The 12,841-nt window shown below is 50.4% G+C and overlaps 1 protein-coding gene across 5 annotated transcripts in view; it reads left to right on the top strand.

Moving 5' to 3' along the window:
* Window positions 1-6,956, top strand: part of AFAP1L2 (actin filament associated protein 1 like 2) — a 70,370-nt gene extending 63,414 nt beyond the window's left edge. For 4 of the 5 annotated variants that reach the window (XM_054206814.1, XM_054206813.1, XM_054206817.1 and 1 more), the window contains 8 exons: window positions 1,280-1,425; window positions 2,020-2,131; window positions 2,832-3,071; window positions 3,160-3,337; window positions 3,578-3,745; window positions 4,005-4,234; window positions 4,822-4,950; window positions 5,312-6,956. In XM_054206814.1, the coding sequence (XP_054062789.1) occupies window positions 1,280-1,425; window positions 2,020-2,131; window positions 2,832-3,071; window positions 3,160-3,337; window positions 3,578-3,745; window positions 4,005-4,234; window positions 4,822-4,950; window positions 5,312-5,338 (1,230 nt within the window). In that variant the 3' untranslated portion in view covers window positions 5,339-6,956. The remainder of the gene's footprint in view (window positions 1-1,279; window positions 1,426-2,019; window positions 2,132-2,831; window positions 3,072-3,159; window positions 3,338-3,577; window positions 3,746-4,004; window positions 4,235-4,821; window positions 4,951-5,311) is intronic. The other variant, XM_054206815.1, reaches the window with a different exon arrangement.
* The last annotated feature ends 5,885 nt before the right edge of the window (window positions 6,957-12,841 follow it).

Genomic DNA, 12,841 nt, shown 5'->3' with positions numbered 1-12,841 from the left:
ATGGGTCGTGCATCCCAAGTAAACCGATCACAGATCTGCCCCTGAAAGTGCAAGTGAATTCATCTCCATCTGTTACTTTCCTTTGCCTGCATCTAGGACTGTTTATCTCTAATCTTAGTTCTCTCTGACGACAGCGTGATTATAGTAGGAGGTGGACAATGTGAGCAATTTCCTGTATTTTTCCAGTGGGTGGAATATTTATAGCTAAACAACTGACTTTGAGTGCCTGCCATGAAGTTTGAAGGTGTTTTTGTTTAGCTTCTGATTCAGGGTATGTCTGTGTCTAAGAAATTTTGCCTAATTACAGATGTGAAGAAGAGGTGCTGGGAAAATTTACATTATGTGAATGGAAGAATCTGTATTTTGTTGGGATGTCAGACTCAATGTACAGACTGGCTGGCTGGCTGGCTTCCCAGGGACTGAAGTCTCTGCTAAATAAAACAGATTGGAAGCTTAAAATATACCTTCCAATTTGGGATTCACTTGCCCTGGATTTCACTTTGTGCTTACTGCTCTAGCTCCTCAAATCAAAGCAAAAGCTGTAAAGACGGCTGCATCGGCCCACTGCTTGCTCCAGGTAGAAATCCCCCACTACTGGGAAGTGCATGGGGCTGTTTGCTAGAGCTGACTTCGAGGCACCATATTTAACCGTATTTTGCAATATGTCAAGACCGTTCACTGCAGCTGGGAATTTGGTACTGACTGTGTTAAAGTGAGGGGCTCTCTTTGAAATTCATCTCTGATCCCACTTTAAACTCTCCCCTTCCCCTCTGCAAACAGCCCTAGAAGGGGTTTGGGCTCCAGCGTAAGGAGCTCGCAGGCTCCCTGGTGTGCTCGGATCTACTTGATCCAAGCGAGTGTTTGGCAATCCCATTGCTGCGCTCTGCTGGTGCAAAATAAAACCCGCACGTCCCTCTCCAAAGCCAGCTCCCCACCAGCATCTCCAGCCACGGAGACTTCTCTTACTCATGTGGGCAGCTGAGTTGATCGTCACTGAAAGGAAAATGCAGACTGTCTAGAAATTCTAGGAAGGATTTAAGCAAAGAAAGAGCTGCATTCGATGTCTTCTAAATTTTCAAATCAGTCCATATACAGAGCAGTACTTCTTTCTTCTTCCAATGTGGACTCAGATTTAATATAAATACCTGGCTGTTCATCACCCTTGCAAGCCCCGAGGACAGCCAGCATAGTTCCCTACAGGAGGCTAAGTCAGCGACAGCCTTGGGAGTGCAGAGAAACTGCTGTTGCAACCTGTGCTGTCTGTCTGATCACCTCACAGGCGAAGTCCTCGGAGGAAATGGGGCACTGGCTGGGCCTCCTCTTGTCGGAGTCAGGTTCGAAAACAGACCCAGAGGAATTTACCTACGATTACGTGGATGCTGACCGGGTCTCCTGCATCGTGAGCGCTGCCAAGAACTCTTTCTTGTACGTCAGTGGTAATGTGCGGGGCTGTGGGGACTGGTGGAGGGGAAGCAAGCTGGAGTGGTGGGATCCCTTCCCTTGCGAGAGCTTGGCTGCCTCAGGGTTAAGTGGTGCATTCACAGCTGCAACTTGGTCACTTTCTTTGAAAGCAGAGTGTGGGACAGAAGAGCACTTCTTGTCCCACCATGACATGTCTTAACCTGAGCTGCAGCTACCGCAGGATTAGGGGCACATGCCCAGGTGGCCTTTGCAGTGGCAGGTCGGCGGGGTGGGCTTGGCTGGGGGTGTGGGGCCACGGGCAAGCAGCCACGGCAGAGCTGCCGTGTCACTGGGACAGGGCCGTTGTGCTGCTGTGCCCCAGGGCTGGGCGAGAAAGGAAAGAGACCAGGGGAAATGTAACCCCTCTCTGGTGGGCGCTGCTTAATGGGCAAGGGGAGCAGTGATCGCATTGCTGCACGGCTCTACCTTCTCATCTCCTGCGTCTGGCCATGTGGCCCTGCCCAGACCCCAGGACCGCTGTGTTCAGATGCCCCAAAATTAAGCACAGTGCAGCAAGACCCGTCCCTCCTGATGGGATGTCCCGCTGCCTGTTCACAGCTTAATGCAGAGGAAGTACTCTGAGCCCAACGCCTACATCGACAACCTGCCAAAGGGCAGGATGCAGCAGGAGGAGCTATACGACGACGTGGATCTGCCGGACCTGCCTGCGGTAAGATGCCCGGCACCGCAGGCGGTTGCCCCGCTGCAGCGAGCTCTGCAGAGACCGTGGGCAAACATCTGGCCAGAGGGAGACTCCGGCAGTGAAGGGGAGGGTTGTCAAACTGCGGCAAAGGGGATTCACAGCCTCTGGGGAAATCCAGGCTTTTGCAATGGGGCAGAAGCAGGTGTTGGAGAGGAGTTGGTAAGGAACAGGAGAGAGGGTTTCCAGCAGGATGCTCTAGGGATCCTCAGGAAGCTGGGATGAAACCTCACAGTTTCCATTAGCAAACAGCACGGATTATTTGGACGTAGATAGTGGACGGTTTGGAGTCTATCAAAATTCCTCATGATGTCTGTGAGATCAAGGCCTGCATATAAAGAAAGGAAAGATGGGCCATGCTGTGGAACAGGGCTGTTATCCTGGGAAAGGCGAAGGATCTGGCAGGGGCTGCTAGATGTACAGCAGTGTGAGATCCTTGCACGGCACTGCTGCTACCATTGGAAAGACCTAGTGAAGGAAAGCAGGAGGGGACTTTCCTTCAGTGCTCCAAAAAGCCCTATAAGGAATGACTTAGTTTATTTAAAGCACTTGAAGGTTTATGGAAAATGCTCCAGATTGCCTGAGATGCTGCTGCTCTGCAGTGAGACTTTGCCTGTACATCTGTCTGCAGCAGATGGTCCCTTTTCAGAGGAACTTTCTCCTTTGGCAGGAAGAAGTACCCAAGAATGAGAGCAAAGTGGAGGGGGACCAAGACAGAGTGTACCTGGATCTCACCCCAGTGAAGTCCTTCCTACACTGTGCTGGCAAGAAGTCATGCCAGCCTTCACCCCTCAGCTCACCCACTTTAGAAAGGGCCGCCAATAAGTCTGCAGCAGAGAGCACACCTGAGACAGCCCTCATGGCTAAGGAAGCTGAGCCCTGTAGCAAGGCGATGGAGACCTCAGAGCAGGTACTGTCCCGAGCTGCAACGCGGGGCTGGGCTTCATCAGTAGACCATATCCCCCTGCCACATCATCTCACCTTGTTTCCTCCTCCAGAAACCCCCAGAGAAGTCAGAGCCCGACGAGGCGCCGCCACGGATGCCCAGCGTCAAAATCCAGACCCAGCAGCAGAACATCGCCTTCCCCCAGCCAGCCTCCGAGCTGCCAACAGGCACAGTGACCGCAGGCAGTCCCCAGCTGGTGCCCGCGCACCGGCCCAAGATGCCACTGCCGGGTGAGTGGGCTGCACAGGCAGCCAGGGGTGCCTGCTACCACAGGGGCTTGGAGGGAGGTGGTGCTCCAGGCATGAGTTTTGCCCGTTGCTATACGGTAGCTTTACAGTGCCCAAAGATGATGAGTCTCCTGGTTTGTGACTTTCCAGACCCTCATTCTTTTTGTTGCTAAGCACCTGGAAAGGTTTTCCTTCCTGCTTTTTCCACTGGCTTGAGCTTGTTTCGGTGGGTTGTGTTTCCAGCGGCAGCAGTGGAAACCAAGCTGGGCAAGAACAGGACGGAGGCGGAGGTGAAGAGGTTCACAGAGGAGAAGGAGCGGCTGGAGAAGGAGAAGGATGAAATCCGGGCTCAGCTCACCCAGCTGCGCAAGGAGAGGCGGGAGCTGAAGGAACTGCTCGGGGGCAGCACAGGTAGAGCAGGGCAAGGGGTGATGTGTGGGAATGAACCAAGGTGGGACCATGGGGCAGGAGGGGGCAAGGAACCTGGCCCACCTGGGACCAGAAGGGGCAGGGGGGAGACCTGGCGCTTTGAGCCAAACCATGTAGCCCAAATTGCACTAGAGGAAGAGCTTGCTCTGTCACAGTCCCTCTTGGGGCAAAATATAAGGACATGCCCTGGTCCCTGCTCCCCAACTTCCCATGTGGCACCAAGTTACCCCTCCCTTCGCAGACAAGAGCCTGGAGCAGAGGCTGAAGGAGATAGAAGAGGAGTGCAAAAGGAAGGAGAGCCGGAGGGTGGACCTGGAGCTCAGCCTGGTGGAAGTGAAGGAGAACCTGAAGAAGGCAGAGTCCGGCCCGGTGACGCTGGGCACGGCCGTGGACACCACGCACCTGGAGAACGCAGCCCCCCGGGTATGTGGGGGGCACCCCCGGGCCGCACAGCAGCTTCCCTGTAGCCAGGTAGTTGCACCATCTCAGCACACTTGATAATATAATAACTAATAATAATATATTATTGCAATATATAATTTTTATATTTATGGTTTACATTTCTATTATATTTAAATACTATATTCATTATTACCTAAAATAAAATAATATGATAATAATATAATGAATATAATGAGATAAAGGCAGCAATGGGGAGGTGAAAGGGGGCTGGGGCTCAGGCTGTATTTCCCTGTGGGACCTTGAGCAACAAGGGCTGCGCAGGTCTGGGCTGAGCTCCTTCTCCACTCAGCTGAGCCAAGGGGTGTTTTCCTGGGGCGGGGGCGGTGAGATTCAGGCATCTAAATTCCTTCCTGGGAATTTGGTTCCCATGAAATGGAGATGGTCACCACCCGAGTCCTGCTCTGTGCTGTACCTCTGCCTGAGTCCTCAACACCCACCCACATCACGGTGGCATTTTGAAATCAGCATGTCACTGCAGAACACCTCTCAGTGCAAGCAGCCTGTGACTGTTGAGCTTTTCTAGGAGATGGTGGTGAAAGGCAGCAATCGCTCTCCATAGTCTAGAGTCAGCACAATATCTGCTATTTTTATTGCAGATTCAGGCAAAAAGTGCCAGTCCAGCAAGTAGTGCAGAGAATTCACCTGTCAATTCAGCAACAGCTTTAAAAAACCGGCCTTTGTCCGTCATGGTGACAGGGAAAGGAACAGTCCTACAGAAAGCTAAGGTAATGTGCCAATTGGTACAGGAGAAAAATCCATCTGGGACAGTCACTGCTTTTTCCTCCTGGCAGTGGAGCAGAGTGGCTGGGGTGGGATGGGGTTGGGGGGGGTATCATGTCTCGGTCTGGGAAGCGCCACTCCAAGCAGGGCAGCCTGGTTTTCCTCTGGCTTTTTCACCTGGGCTTGCCCCGGTTGCAATTTAAATGAATAAACATGTGCATTGCTTACAACAGCGAGACATCCCTGACCCACCCTGTGGCCAAAAGCACTCGGGTATCAGATGGTGGGTTTTGATCCTGTGCACATTATGGCTACTGTGGCTTGCCAGATTTGCCCGTTGTCTAAATTACCTTTATTCCTTGGCAGGAATGGGAGAAGAAGGGAGCTAGTTAGAACCACGTTTTTCAGAGATGGACTAAAGACTGGAATTGCCCATGCGTGGCCAAGGGGATTCAATCATCTGCAGGTGGAGGTTGGGTGTGCAACACAACCACACACCAAGCGCCTCCTCCGTGTCGCGCCAACTGCTCAGACGCAGCAATGGAGTCAACAGCTGCCGATATGAATTATCCCAAACGATCTTGCTCTTTCCAGACAAGTCCCAATCGCGTAGCTAAACCAATAACAACCAGTGGCAATCCTTGCAACAAATTCCTAACCCAGTTGATGTAAACAAGAATGTTACTGTACATAGGGGTGTTTTGTGTATTTCTACTCTGAAGGTTTATCAATGAGTTATTAAGGTTTCTATATTAGTGACAGTAGTGGGTTCAGAAGGGGCCTCCGCTATTCTTTATATCCTGGTGGGTTTCAGCCTGTTGTCGCAAATTGCAGTCAACTAAAGTCTCGCCTGTCTTGCTGCCAGTCATCACTCAGCTGCAGATCATCCAGCCTTCAGTCGAGGGCGATACCCACACCTGAGCAATGCTTGAGACATGAATGAGAAGCACACAGCAACCTGTCCAGGGGATTTTCAGTCTGTGTCCCAATGCATCCCAGCATGTGCTTACTCCTACCAGCCTACTGCAGATTTGACAGAATATCAAGAAAGATCCCTGCTCACCTTCTTGTGGTGTCAGCTCTGCTACAGACCGGTGGCACCAAGACCGCTGGTCAAAGAAGATCTGCCAAGCAGATTCAGTTAATTTTCTTGAAGATCTTGATCTACGTCACCTGAGGAGTTTGTTCTGGGAAAAAAAAAACCAACAAACCATCGTATTTGAATGCTTGTTAATAATTTATCAAAGGCCCAGACCTGCTCATCTGTTAGATGGGGAAGCTGGATCCCAATGCACCCTTTGGGGCTCGCCTTTTCCCAGGAGACGGGAGGTAAAGTCATCCCTGTGGCTCCTGCCCTGGCTGTGACCACCACTTTGCTGATCCTCTCTGGTCCCCACAGAGCCATGGCAGGCCAAGCCAACCCCACAGCTGTACAATCTGCTGAAGACATCCCCATGCGAAAGAGGCCCCTCCACCTGGGCAGGGCTCTCCTCTAGGCCCAGCAGGCGAGGTTGCACCACCATCTCTGGACGGCTACTGGCCATCTTGGTGCTGTCACCCTTATTTCCAAATTATTAATACAGCCTTTGGGCCCTGGCAGTGTGACCCACAAAGCCCACCCCTCTCTGTCCTCACCGAGCTTTCTAATGAAAGATGTTGGACATTTGGGACAGCTAAACTTAAAAACATTGAAATCTGAAGGGATGTAGGGAGGTTGTCACAAATCCATGTACCCTCTTCTCCCTGTAACCTGCTGTCATGTCAGATGGCCTGGAGATACTTCGAATGGTCCTTCAGCCCTGGAGCCCAGGCTCAGTAACCGGGTTGGCTGTGTGGGTTGGGCTGGCAAAGCTAAAGCAGTGCTGGAACCCTGGTGAGGTTTTTCCTGGGGTCCTGCAGCTACACCAATGAGCATCACGCAGAGCTGAGGTAAACACAGACAGGCAAAATGTACCTTCCTAGCCCTTGAAAACCTTTCACAAGCTGGAGGCCACCTCTAAAGGTATGATCCTTCTGCCCTTGGTCAGGGTAGAAAAGAAAGGTGCACCTTTGGGTTTTTTTTTACTTTTAAGGTCTCTGCTGCAGTGCAGATGGAGGAATTTGCTAATCCCAGGCCTCAAGAGGAGTTCATCAACCCTGGCTGTCAGGCCTGTCCCTGTACAGGGTTTGCACTTAGGAAAAACTCATGCAAATAAACCACTGAAACTTCTGGCTCAGGACCCAGGGGCCTTTCCTCTCCAAAGCACAGGGAGGCCATGGACACCATGAAGCTTTTGTTTTGCCCCATCATGAGCTGGCAGGAGACCCTCTCTACACCCTAAATATATGTGTAATGTCATGCCCTCACCACACACACTGCTGTCGTCCTCCAGGAGTTGTCCAGACATTTCACAGTGGTACTGAGACAGCGATGGATGAGAGCAGCTCTGCTTTTGGCTCCACAGCCCGGTCAGCTTTGGTGGTCCTGCTGGGATGTCTCCATCAGGGGGTGGTAAACGTAGGCAAATTCTGAGCAACACACATTCCCCAGACAAGAACCGTTAAACAATGTCTCTGTGTCCCCATTGTTTTCCTAACTCAAGGCATTTCCTTTGTTGTAACTGTGACCTATAAAGTGGCGCTTTAGAGGGTTTTATAATAAAATGTTGAGTATATGATGTTACCAGTGTTTTTTTTCTTTCTAACGTAGCTTGTCCCTGCTCTACTTCCCATAGATTTCAAGCGCATCAAACCTCTGTTATTACCACAAAGTCCCTTAGCTATGCAATGGATTATATCTTGAATACAACTGCAGTGGATTATATCTGGAATAGCTTAGTCCTCTACAGGGACTGCACCATCACCCAAAAAAATTTGCGGATAGCTAACCCACTGAAAAATAGCAATAACCCTGACAATTTGCATGACTACATAACAGGCTCCTGCCCGTATCTCAGTAGCACAGTCCTCTCGCACAAAGCCAGCAGAGAAAAAAAATGCATCTACTACCTTCCTCTGGCCACTAGATAGCAACCCTGTGCAACTCTGAGGGCCTGCTGCAGCCACTGTAAGGAAAACCGGGATGGGGTTTAGCTGGAAAAAAAAGGAAAAGAGTTAGTAAAGAAAGTGGTTGAGGCCTGTCTTTACAGAACAGACACCAAACCAGACACCTTTGTGAAATATCTTTTGGTGGCTGTACTGTTACTAGATCCACTCCCACAGAAAGCTTGGGAAGGCACCATAGCTATGGAATGAAGTGATGGAGAAAGTCCTTCTCCCCTGCCTTTCCTAGCCCATCCATTGACACAAATCTGTCAACAAGCCCATGGGCATCCCATCAGCCTCTGAGCCCAGGAATCCCAAAAGAACAACTCGATTTGGGACTGCTGTTTTTTTACCAGCCGAAGGGCCAGCAGTTACTTTTGCCGGCTCCAGCTGTCCTCAGCACACCTCTGCCTTTCCATCCCTGTGGAGCATCCTGGTAGCAAACACCGGTGCCAAGCGTCATGGCTGCACCCAGACTGCAGGGCTTGCTCACCCCGAGCACCACAAAGCCCTCCAGCCTGACCCAATGCAGTCTCAGCCCACAAGATACCACATTGAAGGCTTTGGCCCAAAGACACAGCTATGTAGAGAGGCAGAGCTCCTACTGCTACTGAACCTCTAACTCACAATTTAATGTGTATTGTTATTGCTTTGTTAGTTCTTCCAGCCTGATTCTCACCTGCGCACAACACAGACAGGCCACCATGGGACCCGTGGTGTGTTGCAAGCAGAAGGCCATATTCTTCTGGAAGGAAATTTGCTGCGACAAACCATTTTTCTTAGCAAGTTCCTCACCCAAGCACCTTCTGTTCTTGCTTTGGGTACCTGGAGCAACCCTAGAACAGCTACTTGGGGGGGGTGTCCTGCCTAGCGTATCAAGAGAGCTAGTGGGTACTTTAATTTTCAACTAAGATACAAGTGCCAGATTTTAAAGGAAAAAAAATAATAATCTGTCTCTTAACGGTGGAGAAGTTGGCCTAAATGTTTATATAAGTTGTCTTGGGGTATGAATCAAATTAATTTACTTCTACTAAAGAGAGTAAGATGGCAGGTGCTTTGCACGCTGAAGAAGCCAGCTGGCTTTAGGGAGAGCACCACCAGACCCGGTGCCAGCGCTGCCGGTGTCTCTCACAGGCTGGCCCGGGGTGTCTGTGCCCAGGGAGGGTGGCACAGCGGGGTCCGAAGTTCCAGCTTCCCTGCTGCAGCCTTTACAGTACAGGCACCAAACGCATTTACTCATGACAAACAGGCACGATTTTGCCTACCGAGGGAAGGGGAGAAATTCACGGCACTTACTTAAATCCCAGTTTCTTAAAGGAGAAACAGGCTCTCCCCTGAAGTCAGCACATGGCCCGCTCACCAGCCAAGGCTCATACAGCAATCCTACAGAGCGAGAGGAATTCACAGCTCCGTTAGTAACAGCACAGACATCTAACACCAACCTGGCACAGACGGCGTCCTCGACTCTCCCCCGATGCCAGACAGGATTAGTGCTAGCTTCGCAGGGACCCCAGCTCCTCGGTGGCCGTGCCAGGCTCCAACATCAACCCAGCCTTTAGGGAATGAGCTCCCATCAGGTAAATTCTCATTAAGTGTTTCTGATTGAATCAAAGCAAGCCTGTGAGAGTGCATTTAATAAGGAACCATGTCAGAGACCCAAGTGACCTACTCTTTTTTAATTAAAATTTGCAGGAGAAAGGGCCTAGAAATCAGCCAGGACCTTCAACTCACATTTTTAAAATGAAAAACAAAACCAAAAGAAAACAGCTCCAACAGCTGCTTGGCAATGTCCTGCTTGCCCATGGGATCAGCAGGTCTCTCCAAGACCATCCCATATAATCTGATGCTGTTATCGGCTCAGCTTTTCCCATCTCCTCCCAATGGCCCAACACCTCCTTACCTTGCAAAGTGCTTTGTCCCATATAAAAGGAGAGCTGGTGGGTGCCGCCGCTGCCAGAGTGCACTTGAGCAACCATCCAAGGCTTCAGTGTTTGGCCACATTGCGGAGGAAGGTCACAGCCACAGCATTCAGATTCCCGGCACACAGGGATCCCTGGGGCATTTCAGGCATGGAGACCTCGGCCAGATGCACCCAGAGGCCAAGGGCTGGGTTTCTGGAACCAGCTTTCCCAAAACTCCTCTGTGAGTTTCAAATTTCTCATACCATCTCTACTCGAAAAACCGATGCACAGGGCTGTACGTATCCCATCCAGCATTAAAATGCTGTCTCCAGCATGAGATTTCACAGTCTGTGATTCCTGAATCAGAGAGGTTTGTCTATCTGTGCTTAAAATCAGCAAGATGATACAATCACAGATTTTCCCCCAACTCAGGACCCAGGGAAGCATCCTTGGTCTGAGTAAAGCGCGTGCACTCTACAAATGTACTTAACTAGCTACGTAAGTACGCTATGTAAGCTAGCTATTAAAATAAAAAGAACTTCCAAACAAAGATTACATCCAACCCCCATTTGCCACATGCCAAAGTGCTCAGCAGCACCGTACTTCCTATCCTGCAGGCAACACAGGTACAAGGAAACGGCTTTAAGCAGCTGTACAAGGCTGGAAAGCACCGCCCAGCTCCAGAGCTGCGTGCCAGGCAAGGTAAATATGCTTCCGTTTGGGAGGGAAGACTGACCCCGCAGGGCACCAACACCTGTGAGGAGTGAACTAACGATGCTGTTAGACCAACTACAGCAGAGAAATCACCAGGAAGATGCAAACCCAATGACATGACGGGGGAGCGAGGGGGAGAAGTCGCGGTCTCTCTGACCCCTCAACACCACCAGGAGGATGCGCTGGGAGGCCCAGGAGAGTTTTCAGAGAAGTCTGGCTGGAATCCAGCCGGCTCCACGGGCACCATAAAATACAAACCACGTCTTTGGGTGTCAGCTGTGAGTCGGATCTAGCCCATTCTCCCTACAAGAGACGACTGACAGTTTTACAGCAGAGGCAATGCTTAGCCACAGCCATGCCTAAGTAACATTAATAGATTAGTTTCTCTATCTCAAATGTCAGCCCTTCTACTAAGCCTCTATTTTGCCATGCCTTAGGCACCAAAGGACACAAACAATCTACTAAAGTGGCAGTGAAAAGAAAGAGGAAAACTCCTTTCTCCTGGCCTCGTTTCTCCCACAGGGTAAAATAGCGCTGCTCCTGTCTCGGTGCCAGCTTTCATCCCCCAGAGTGCTTCAGACCATTCTTCTTTTGACAACGAACCTGCGGAGTAATTTGTGTCTCTCTTTGTACATCTAACATTACTATTCAAACACGGGGCCAGGACATCTGGGTGAAGGGCTTTTTCTTCTTCTGGGAACAAGAGATGCTATTTTCACGAACGCTGGCAGTCACAGTTACCGTCTCTGCCTCAGGCCTGCCCCGAGCTGCTCCTGCTCTGCCCAGGTGATGGACGCCATGGGAAAGGCAGCAGAGAACAACACGGCACTGTGAACCACGGGCCCCAGGGAAGCAATTACAAAAATTTTACAGCTTCATGGGCAAATTGATCTAGTGATCCAGTGAGACTGATGCTCTGAAGGATGCAGGCATGTGGCCAAACTGTCTCTGGAGACACATGTGAACCATCGCAGCCCACCAGCTTGTGCTGCAGAGATCGCTGCTGCGCTTGAGACGAGATCAGCTTAAAACAATGACGGGAGGCAGAAACACCGTTCAGCTCATCCATCTGGGTTCAGGCCAGGACAAGCACCCTGTCCTCCCCAGCCAGCTCCAAAAGGAGAGCAAAGCAACACGGTAAAGCTGAGAGCCATGGAGAGAACACCAAAAAGAAGCGGTGAGACTTGCCTTGGAATGGGAAAAAAATAGAAGGAATAAGAAAAAACCATAACACTGTCAAAGGAGACAGCAAAGAGCTGGCCAGGAGGAGGAGAAAGGAAAGGGTGGATGAGATCTGGGAGGAGAGGTCCTTCAAACTGCACGTTGCCTGCCATGCTCTGCTCCCATGCAGGTGCTCAAGTTGTCCTGGTCCTGTCCCCTCTAGGCCAGACTGTGGCTGGCAGGTAAGAGTGAGGCTGGGAGGGGAGGAATGGAGTTAAACCTGAAAGCAGATAGACCAAGGTCCAAAGACCAGCAGGATGGTACAAACCACAGCTCTGTCCAGTCTACAATAGCCCAGACATTTGTTTGGAAATGATGGGGGGGGGTTGCCTTTACCTGATGTGTTTGTAGCACAGGTAACTGGACTTGACTTGGGTCACATCTAGGAGAAAAACAGCCAATACACCTACTAAAAACAGCAACACACAGTGACTGTCACAGCTCTGCCCTGGAGTTGCAGAAACCGTTGTGTGCTCTTGCAAAACCAATCCTTTTCAAACCCCTCCTTACCAAAAGTATGCAGGTACAAAATGCCATGAAGCTAAGCCATATTAGATCACTCCAAATAAATTCAGAGGAGAAAGCGGCATGGGCAACTTAACAAAACAGAATGAAGTTCATAATGACTTCTCCTTCCTCTTCCTCTCTTATTTGTCTTATTTGTAACGAGCCATTCACTCCAGCACCTGCCAGTGCATAATCTATGGTATCCCCCTTCAGCAGGAGCTCCAGAATTGCTCAGGTTTATACATATTGTCAGACTACCTCAAAGATCTCTCAAGAAGTCTGTCAAAAAAAAATAATCACATGGCACTAGAATCTGTATGAGGAAATGCAAAATTCCAATAATAAATACTTAAACACAAATATTTACTTCAATTAAAACAGAAAGAGAGCACTGGGAAGCCCAGTTTGTGCAATGCAGGAACTGGGAATGGCCTCAGCACAGCCTCTGCTGGAGCAACTCAGTCACTGCCAAGAACAGGGCTGGCTCGCTGCCTCCTGCCTGTGAGAGGCAGCAAGGGTTCCCAGTCAG

Source organism: Rissa tridactyla, chromosome 6 (assembly GCF_028500815.1).
Source record: "Rissa tridactyla isolate bRisTri1 chromosome 6, bRisTri1.patW.cur.20221130, whole genome shotgun sequence".
Taxonomy (NCBI): Eukaryota; Metazoa; Chordata; class Aves; order Charadriiformes; family Laridae; genus Rissa; species Rissa tridactyla.
Note: the sequence above shows the minus strand (reverse complement) of the source record. Positions and strands in the feature narration are given on the sequence as shown.